The sequence below is a fragment of the Pinus tabuliformis genome, chromosome 1_2 (assembly GCF_031772625.1).
Source record: "Pinus tabuliformis cultivar Carrire ecotype Pingquan chromosome 1_2, CPIR1, whole genome shotgun sequence".
Classification (NCBI taxonomy): Eukaryota; Viridiplantae; Streptophyta; class Pinopsida; order Pinales; family Pinaceae; genus Pinus; species Pinus tabuliformis.
Genome location: NC_142298.1, coordinates 364,153,407 through 364,164,128, shown reverse-complemented (window position 1 = coordinate 364,164,128; position 10,722 = coordinate 364,153,407). Strand labels below are relative to the sequence as shown.

General features: G+C 39.6%; 1 protein-coding gene across 1 annotated transcript; it reads left to right on the top strand.

The window, feature by feature from the left end:
* Positions 1 to 202: 202 nt before the first annotated feature.
* Positions 203 to 10,447, top strand: LOC149205879 (PHD finger protein ALFIN-LIKE 8-like). The gene is made up of 4 exons (XM_089393573.1): positions 203 to 229; positions 9,663 to 9,795; positions 10,036 to 10,132; positions 10,263 to 10,447. Exons 2-4 carry the CDS (start codon positions 9,679 to 9,681, stop codon positions 10,322 to 10,324), a joined length of 276 nt encoding a protein of 91 aa, XP_089249699.1. The 5' UTR covers positions 203 to 229; positions 9,663 to 9,678; the 3' UTR covers positions 10,325 to 10,447.
* Positions 10,448 to 10,722: the final 275 nt, after the last annotated feature.

Below are 10,722 nucleotides of genomic sequence, written 5' to 3'. Positions count from 1 at the left end.
CTGACTTTCTCTACCTTATTAAGTGTTTGTTGAGGATTTGGAGTGGCTAGTTCTAGCTTGATTCTGAGAAGAAAACAAGAAAACCTCGTGGTGAATTTCTCTTGTGGTTCTATCCAGCGTCTATCTTGATCCCGAGAAGAAAACAAGAAAACGCCGTGGTAAATTTGTCTGGTGGTTCTATCCAGCGTCTGTGAGCTGCATACCATTTGCAGAAGTTCCATTCTTATTTGTATGAACAAGTATCTTGTTTTCAGCTATTAATATAAATAATGCTGCATTTGTACATCTCATTTGTGTACTTATTTCCATGGAAAGTTTATTTTTTTTAAAACACTAAATATGGTATATTTATTATAATTTTATCATTGGTGGATCTTAAGGCTCCTGAGGGTTTTATGCAGAGATTTTCAGTGTATTTCTTCTCCCCGGACCCTGACCCTAACCGTAACCGGCATCTTGTGCTATATTTATTATAATTTTATCAATATCATTTGGGGATCTTAGCGCTGTGCATCTTACTAGCCTGAGGGTTTTATGCAGAGATTTTATGCAGAGATTTTTTAGTGTGATTTCTTCTAACCCTAACCCTAATCCGCATCTTCCATCTACGGTGGTATTTAATATCACCATGGTTTCCTATTTTCCAGTTTTCACACGGTGGTATTTAATATCACCTTGGTTTCGTATTTTCCAGTTTTCCTATATCTTTGTAAGATCCATTTTTGAAGTAATGATCAAGAATGGATTCTCTTCCGATTCCAAGAACGAATCATTTTCCACATCAACTTAGAGGCCATATTTTCTGTTCTAAGATAAGATCGAGTGTCTAGATGCCAGAGGGTGGTTCGATGAGAGAAGAGGCAAGTTAATTTCCAGCCATGAATTTATTCGAACAAATTGTTGTGTCGAAAGGGAGGCCTGTTGAAAATGTAATTTCAACGCGCACGAAACCACCGAACAGAACCTTAAAACCGCCAAGGGATATCGCACCGCTATCAAACAAAAAGCAGTTTCCGTACTCGTTGCTCCGATGCGATTTGGAGGCGACGCGTGTCACCAGCATGACATCAGCAAACGAAAGCCATCGGAAGTTAAAGCTCGGTGGAAATCTGCCTTCCGATATCCTCTCCACCGTCCGATCTCCCTGCGTGTTCTCCGCCGTCGATCTCCGGAAGGTGCACGGGCCCCCGACAAGTCAGATTTTGCGTGAAGTTTTTTGTTGACCGCTGAGAAGGGAATTAAATGCATTTAATGTGTTTACGTAGTTTATGGTGGCGGCCATTAATGAAATAATGGGCATACGTCCCATGTGTTTAAATATAGTCATGGGCATATATTATAATATGTTTTTTATATTTAGTTATGTAAGAGCGAGCGCAAGTTTTTTTTTGTGTGTTGTAGTTTTGTTGGAGCGAAAAAAACAGGGGTTGACTCCCATGAACGCACAGCAGTGCATAATGCATAAATGAAAAACGTGGGAGCTTATATAAAACATGTATGTATGTTTTTTTTACTGTCGGTGAAGTAAAGTTAAATACGAAAATGGTGGAGCGTAAGTTTTTTTTGGTTGAACTTTGTTTATTTGCAAGATGAAAATGCACAGCAGTGCGGGGAGTATGAAATCTTTATTACAGCAGTAAAGTTTTGTTTTACAGCAGCCTGTAAAAGTTTTTTTTACAGCAGTGAATATAAGAAGGATTTTACAGTGGTAAATCTTTGTATCAGTTTTTGTTTTAATGAATAGAAATCTTTTAATGGTGGTGAAATACTCTGTTCTCTCAGTAAATTTTTTTTGAGTCTTCCTGTGCACAAAAAGATCCTGGAGTAAAGTAAAACAGAGCATTGTCTCTGTGTGTGTGTTTGAAATTTGGTTTTGGTATTTTCTCCCATTGAAAAATACCCAACAGTGGTATCAGAGCAGGCTCAGGCTCTTTAAAGAAGTTAAAGAAGCTGAAGGGAGAAGGTTGTTGCTGCAGCAAAACTCTCAGGCAGATAGAAGACTCAGACAACAAAGGGTTCAGGTATTTTTCAAAGATTTTTCTTTGTGTTGCTGCTGAAAGAGACAGTCAGTTTTTTTTAAATACAGAGTCAAGGAATGGCCAGCACAAGCACTGGTATGGGTATGTTTAACACCCAGCTCCCACAGTTTAATGGGAAGAATTATGACTACTGGTCTATAACTATGAGAGCCTTGTTTGCCTCTCAAGATTTATGGGAAATAGTTGAATCTGGGTTTGAAGATGTAGCAGATGAAAATGAGTTCAATGCACTAACTCAGGGAGAGAGAGATCAGCTGAAGAGCAATAGGAAGAAGGATGCAAAGGCCATTTTATTGTTGCATCTAGCAGTAGACCAGAGTATATTTCCAAGGATAGCAGCAACTAAAACATCAAAAGAAGCATGGCAAACCCTCAAGACAGCCTATCAAGGCATGGAGAGAGTGAAGACAGCAAAGTTACAATTGCTGAGAAAGGATTTTGAGAACTTGAAAATGAAGGAGTCAGACAACATTGAATCTTTCTTCACTCATGTGATTGGTGTAATCACACAAATGAGAACTCATGGAGAAACCATTGAAGATAGAAGGATAGTGGAGAAAATATTGAGAGTCTTACCCTCAAGGTTTGATGCCATAGTCACCACCATTGAAGAGACAAAGGATCTCTCAAACTATTCAGTTGATGAGCTACATGCATCACTGATAACTCATGAGCAGAGGTTGAGTAGGAATGAAAACTCATCCCTTGAGCAAGCCTTCAAGACCCAGATGTCCTTTGGAAGAGGAAGAGGTCAAGGCAGAGGAAACAAAAGAGGAAGAGGCAGAAGCCAGAACAGAGGTGGAAGGAACAGCCCATCAAATGCACAAGGAAGAGGCAGCAATCCAAATCAGAACCAAGGCCAAGGCAGCAGCCAACAAAGAGAACAGTATCATGCTCAAGGACAAAGGTATGATAAATCTAATGTTCAATGCTATTATTGCAAAAAGTATGGACATTATGCTAGTGATTGTAGAAAGAAACAACATGATAAGAACAACAGAGAAAATGCAAATGTTACAAGAGAAAACAGCAGTCAAAATAATGTCCTGTTAGCTTGTAACATGGCTGAAACACATAGTGAAGACATATGGTTTTTAGACTCAGGTTGCAGCAACCATATGACAGGGAATATAGCCCTCTTTTCAGCCTTAAATCAGAACTTGAAGTCAGAGGTCACACTAGGAACTGATAGTAAAGTGTCTGTTATGGGAAAAGGGGAGGTAAAAATACTTACAAAACAAGGAGAAAGGAAAACCATAGCAGATGTCTACTATGTCCCCGGAATGAGATGTAACCTATTGAGTGTTGGACAGCTTATCCAAAAGGGTTACAATGTTTACTTTGTAAATGATGTGTGCACCATCATGGACATACCACCCAGCAAAAGATGCATTGCTGAAGTGAAGATGACAAGGAACAGGATGTTCCCTCTCAGGATCCGGGCAGATTTGAAAAACAAAGGAGAAATTGCAGCAGTTACCCAAGAGGCTTTCCAAAGCGTGCCAAAGGATGAGAATTGGTTGTGGCACTTGAGATTCGGACATCTCAATTTTGGAGGTCTGAATTTGTTGAGTAGGAAAGGAATGGTGAAAGGATTGCCATTGATAGAGAAGCCGAACAACCTATGTGAAGGTTGCATTTTGGGAAAACAACACAGAGAAAGTTTTCCATCAGGGAAAAGCATAAGGGCAAAGGCACCCTTAGAAATCATCCACTCAGATTTATGTGGACCAATGCAAGCTCCATCATTAGCTGGCAGCCTATACTTTTTAACATTCATTGATGATTTTACAAGAAAGACTTGGATATATTTCCTTAAAAACAAAAGTGAAGTGTTTGAGAAATTCCAAAATTTCAAAGCATTTGTGGAGAACCAAAGTGGGCTGCACATAAAAGTATTGAGAACTAATAGAGGAGGTGAGTATATCTCCAATGAATTCCTTAAGTTTTGTAGAGAAAATGGAATTCATAAACAGTTTACAACACGGTACACCCCACAGCAAAATGGAGTTGCTGAGAGGAAGAACAGAACCATCATGGAGATGGCAAGGAGCATGTTGAAGGCAAAGCATTTGCCAAATGAGTATTGGGCTGAAGCTGTACATTGTGCAGTTTATATATTGAACAGGTGTCCCACAAAAGCAGTCATGAACAAAGTGCCAGAAGAGGCATGGAGTGGGAGAAAGCAAAGAGTCACCCACATGAGAGTTTTTGGGTGTGTGGCCTATGCACACATACCAGATCAGCTAAGGAGGAAGTTGGACAGCAAAGGGGAGAAATGCATCTTCATTGGATACAGTGAGGAATCCAAAGCCTACAGGCTGTACATTCCATCTACCAAGAAGTTCTTTGTCAGCAGGGATGTTCAATTCATTGAAGAGGAAGCTTGGGATGGAAGCATAGAGAAAACAGTGAATGTCAAGAGCTGTTTGTCTCATGATGAAGATGAAGAGGAAGTGGCTGAAATGAATCCCCAAACAGCAGTGCCAACACAAGGACAGCAAGGGACACCATTGAGGACAACACAAGGACAGCAAGGTACACCATTGAGGATCAATGAGAGTGCTTCTCCAAGCACACCACAAGGAGGAAATTCAAGTGCATCTTCAAGCACTTGCACACCAAGTGAACGAGGTAAGAAGTTTAGAAATCTAAGTGATATTTATGATGAAGGAATGAATTCCTTATTTGCCTTGTATTGTCATGTTGATGATCCTATTCATTTCGAAGATGCAATTAAAGATAGGAAATGGATAGAAGCTATGGATGAGGAGATGAATGCCATAGAGAGAAACAAAACATGGGATTTGGTTGAGTTACCAAAAGGCAAAGAAGTCATTGGTGTGAAATGGGTCTATAAGACCAAGAGCAATGCTGAAGGCAAGATAGAAAGGCACAAGGCAAGGCTGGTTGTCAAAGGCTACAAGCAGCAGTATGGGAGAGATTATGAGGAGACTTTCGCCCCGGTTGCAAGAATGGAAACCGTGAGAGCAGTGCTGTCCATAGCAGCACAAAACAAATGGAAAGTCTACCAAATGGACGTGAAGTCAGCATTCCTAAATGGAGTGTTGAAGGAAGAGGTATACATTGAACAACCTCTCGGTTATGAGAAGAAAGGTGAAGAGCACAAAGTGTGCAAATTGAAGAAGGCTCTTTATGGGCTGAAGCAAGCGCCAAGAGCATGGTACAGCAGGATAGACTCATATCTATTGGATAATGAATTTGACAAATGTGAAGGAGAACCCACAGTCTACATCAAGGAAAAGGATGGTAAAATTTTAATTGTTGTCTTGTATGTAGATGATGTTATTTTCACTGGAAATGATATTTGTCTTATTGAGAATTTTAAATCAGTCATGAAGGATGAATTTGAAATGACTGACATGGGTTTGTTGAGATACTTCTTAGGCATAGAAGTAGATCAAAATGAAAAAGGAATTTTTATATCTCAAGCAAGATATGTAAATCAAATTTTGAGCAGATTTAAGATGGAAGAATGCAAGGCAGCAATCACTCCCACAGTGATGGGATTAAAGCTCAGCAGAGAGGACAGCAGCAAGGATTTTGATCCTAGCCTATACAAAAGTATTGTAGGCAGCCTTATGTATTTAACAGCAACTAGGCCTGATCTAATGTATGCTGTTAGTTTGATTTCCAGATTCATGGAGAGGCCAAAGGAGGCACATTGGCAGGCAGCAAAGAGAATTTTGAGGTATGTCAAAGGTACCAAAATGTTTGGAATTTTATATAATACCTCAGAACATTCAGATTTGGTTGGATACACTGACAGTGATTGGGCTGGAAGTGTAGATGATCGGAAGAGCACTTCCGGTTATGTTTTTAATATGGGTTCAGGAGCCATTTCATGGGCTTCTAAGAAGCAGTCCATTGTAGCATTGTCTACAGCAGAGGCTGAATATGTGGCAGCTACAGCAGCAGCATGTCAAGCAGTGTGGATGAGAAGAATGTTGAGAAGCTTGGGCCAAGAGCAGGCAAAAGCGACAGTGATTTTTTGTGACAATAGCTCAGCTATTGCATTGTCAAAGAATTCAGTGTTTCACAAGAGAACGAAACACATTGATACAAGGTTTCACTACATCAGAGAATTGGTGAACAATGGAGAAATAGTCTTGGAACATTGCAGGACTCAAGAACAGGTAGCAGACATCTTGACAAAGCCATTGGATCAGAAGAGCTTTGAATTTTTGAGGAAGTGTTTGGGTATGACTGAATGCCCAGCAGTTGAAATTAAAGGGGAGTGTTGAAAATGTAATTTCAACGCGCACGAAACCACCGAACAGAACCTTAAAACCGCCAAGGGATATCGCACCGCTATCAAACAAAAAGCAGTTTCCGTACTCGTTGCTCCGATGCGATTTGGAGGCGACGCGTGTCACCAGCATGACATCAGCAAACGAAAGCCATCGGAAGTTAAAGCTCGGTGGAAATCTGCCTTCCGATATCCTCTCCACCGTCCGATCTCCCTGCGTGTTCTCCGCCGTCGATCTCCGGAAGGTGCACGGGCCCCCGACAAGTCAGATTTTGCGTGAAGTTTTTGTTGACCGCTGAGAAGGGAATTAAAATGCTTTTAATGTGTTTACGTAGTTTATGGTGGCGGCCATTAATGAAATAATGGGCATACGTCCCATGTGTTTAAATATAGTCATGGGCATATATTATAATATGTTTTTTATATTTAGTTATGTAAGAGCGAGCGTAAGTTTTTTTTTGCGTGTTGTAGTTTTGTTGGAGCGAAAAAAAGGGGTTGACTCCCATGAACGCACAGCAGTGCATATTGCATAAATGAAAAACGTGGGAGCTTATATAAAACATGTATGTATGTTTTTTACTGTCGGTGAAGTAAAGTTAAATACGAAAATGGTGGAGCGTAAGTTTTTTTTGGTTGAACTTTGTTTATTTGCAAGATGAAAAATGCACAGCAGTGCGGGGAGTATGAAATCTTTATTACAGCAGTAAAGTTTTGTTTTACAGCAGCCTGTAAAAGTTTTTTTTACAGCAGTGAATATGAAAATGATTTTACAGTGGTAAATCTTTGTATCAGGTTTTAATGAATAGAAAGTTTTTTTTTATGGTGAAATACTCTGTCTCTCAGTAAAAAAATTTTTGAGTCTTCCTGTGCACAAAAAGATCCTGGAGTAAAGTAAAACAGAGCATTGTCTCTGTGTGTGTGTTTGAAATTTGGTTTTGGTATTTTCTCCCCACTGAAAAATACCCAACAAGGCCGATTACTTGGTGATTGATATATCTAGTTGGAGGCCATATTATTTCGTGGAGGGCTGAAAGGCCATTGATTTCCCAAGCCTGCGACGTCGAGCAGCTGACTGTATATCGCTGTTGCGGCAATCTCAGTGTGGGGAATCTGCCACCTGCATGCAACCTGTAAAAGAGCCAAGGTCGCATAATCAATGAACTCATCCCTTGTATAATCGATGGGATATATTTGTATGACCAGACAGCGAATAGGTGGCATCTGTGGACTGATCCAACAGTCGAAGACCGTGGAAGCATGTCAGGACGGATGCGCATATATAAGAGAACCATGAGGCCATATTTGTCCCGAGACGCCATGCAACCACGTGGATCTATCAACCCGGATGTTGGGCCTGCAGATCAATCGCACGGAGGAAGGGTCGAGAGGAGACACAAGAAGCAGATCAAGGCCCGAGCCATGAGTTGCGCGGGTAACTGTCAGGCGAAATCAAAGGGGCCACGAACACAACCGATCTTGCCATAATATAATTCCAGCGGCAAAGACCAAACACATAGCTCAACCGTCATCTCGTATCAGGTGTCGAATCAACAAAGTAACTTAAGCCGCTCCAAATTTTAACAGTTGCGTTCTATATCGCCGAAGGCCAAACTGTTGTGCATGCTCTTCAATTTTGAGTAGCCAAGCTAAGATTCCAGAGCGCATTTCCAGGCATCAGGATTTTCTCAGTGGTCGAATAAATAAATTGGCGAAAAAAGATCGATGAATGGTGAATAGAGTCGTTTGAGCAGCGCGAAGATAAACTGTTGATCAATCCGGATAGCGTCACCAAGTGAATTAACTAGTACACTTGGAGAAGTTTGAGTATTGTCCAGCAGAGGGACGAGGGAACCACCACTGAATTTTTTTTGCTTTTATAAGGGTGAGGACTGATTCTTTAACACGGTCCTAGGCATCTGCATCGGCAGTAACGTAGGGATACAACTTGACCAAACCCACTGAGGTTGACCATTCACGACTCATAGGGGGCGCACACACAAGAGGGTCATACACAAACCCTCTTACTACTTGCCAATCAAAGATTTTGAATCAATGAGCGAAAGCTTTACTGGCCGCGCAAATTTGATAAGGGAGATAGAAGGGTTAATTTTTCTTTTGATGGTAAAAGAAATAGATATACATCGTATTATGTTATCAGTTCATGGTAATTTTTTTTTTTCTTTCTTTTTTTTTAGGAAAACAATAAAATAAAGTTTTTGGAGAATCCATCTCTTTTTTAAAATGGTATAGGAGCTCTAAGTATTGGGGCATCTTGAGTTTGTCTACTTTATTACTTTATTATGTGTTTGTTGAGGACTTGGTGTGGTAGGAATAAAAACCCCGTGGTGAATTTTTGTCTCATGGTTTCATCAAGGGTTTTACAATTCAGTGTCTTAGATTAATCTTTTAATGAACAGCCTTGCATATCATTTGCAGGAGCTCCATTCTTATTTGTATGAGTATATATCTTGTTTTCAATTATTAATATAATAAAATTGCATTTATAAATCCTATTTATATTCTCATATCTGTGGAAAATTTATTTATTTTAAAACGCAAAGTATGCTATATTTATTATAATTTTATCATTTAAAATATTACAATCTCCAATTACACAAAAACAACTTTTTTAGCTCACCAACTCAGACCAGCCTATTCTCTTAGTTGAGTCTCTTATCAATTAGCTGCAAGAAACCAAAACAACTTTCCAATTTTCTTGAGGCATCCTTTTATGCTTCTCCTCCGCCCTACACCAAGTGGTGATATAGTTACTCCATAAGTATGTGGCACGATATATAGGCCAATGAATCGATAGAATCTCCAACAACCTCCACCCAAGAGATAAAGTTAATTTCACCAACCACAAGAGATAAGGTTAATTTCACCGACCACATGAGGGTACGGCCAATTACATGGCTGTCAGTCTCTAATCAAAGGCCACCAGCTTTTGGATGAGCATGTAAACTTGGTCTAGGTTTCCTTGGAAACTCCTTCCAAGGGAATCCCTATATGTCAAGCGTCTTTTCTCTATGGTACTCTTCCACTTACTAATGTGGACACACCCTCTGCACTGCTTGCTAGTGTGAACATACCACACAGCGACAAGACAGAGCGTTTAAACTCTTTTTTTTCATATGGTACTGTAACATATGTTATTTATATTTTCTTTAGATGTAACATATGTTATGCACTAGTCATATTAGATGTAGTTTTTATGTATCGTTTTCTGTTGTATCAATCGAGCTTGAGAGATTTGTTTTATTTGTTGAGTTCCGTAAAGAAGTAATTTTTCTTCATTTTATTTCTTACCATTTGTTTTTAGTTTTCAGCTGACTAAAATTAGTTAATGGCAGGAAAAGACTTTTTATCATGAGCAATGAACTCCCAACTATTTTTGAGGTTGTTACTGGAGCTGCAAAAAAGCAATCAAAAGAAAAAAATACTGTAACCAACAACAGTAGCAGCAAGAACAAGTCTGGCATAAAGGTGAGGAATTTGTTGATCGCGGAGTTGCCCTGTTTTGCTCTTTTTTAAACAAAAAATAAATAAAACACGTAACAGTAAATTTCTGAGCAGGCGGCCAAGAATGAAGATAAATTGTACAATTTAGATTTTGTTATCCTTGAGATGTGAATGGTACTATATGCTTTCCTGGTGATTTATAATTTATGTTCAATCTTTTTCATGTGTTGCTTATTCAAACAAAAACAACATTTTTTTGTTCAGGCACGGGTACCTACATGTCGAGCAAAGCTATCAAAGTTACCACCACCTAAAGGTGAGGATAATACATTGGATGAAGACACACTTTGTGGAGCTTGTGGTGAGAATTATGCCTCTGATGAGTTTTGGATCTGTTGTCATACGTGTAAGAAATGGTTCCATGGCAAGTGTCTTAAGATTACTCCTGCGATAGCCGAACACATTAAGCATTATAAATGTCCATCTTGCAGCAACAAAAGGCCCCGAATTTAATGGATGGCCGAGGGGATCTTTAATTCAACTTGAAAGGTGATGACTATCTCTAATGTTTCTACCCAGTGGTTTCGGATGCAGAAGTGTCTGCAGCCCTTTTGGTTTGTTACTTGCACTCAGAAGGCTTAATTAGCTTCCAATTAAGCTCTAGGCTGGCACAAGCTGAGATGTTGAAATATTATTTTCAACTGCAGGGCTTGTCCTTTGCCATACTCCTGTACTGATGAATCAACAGCCATACCTCTACATTGATGAAACTGCCATTAAACAGCCGCAGCTCCAGTCTTTTCCAGAATCAGTCATTACACAGCAATTTATTACGGAATGGTGGTCACTCACGGAATGATGGTAATTTATTGCTGTAGTTGGTAAATGTAGGTAGGATTTTAATTTTACTTTATTTTAATTCACAGGTATAGTTTTGCTTTTACGGCAAGT

Excerpts from the sequence above, each read along its gene's own strand:
- LOC149205879 (XM_089393573.1), top strand. The coding sequence starts at position 9,679 with ATGAGCAATGAACTCCCAACTATTTTTGAGGTTGTTACTGGAGCTGCA. Across the intron at positions 9,796-10,035 it reads AGAACAAGTCTGGCATAAAG|GCACGGGTACCTACATGTCG; the intron begins GTGAGGAATTTG and ends TTTTTTGTTCAG. Across the intron at positions 10,133-10,262 it reads CACACTTTGTGGAGCTTGTG|CAACAAAAGGCCCCGAATTT; the intron begins GTGAGAATTATG and ends TCCATCTTGCAG.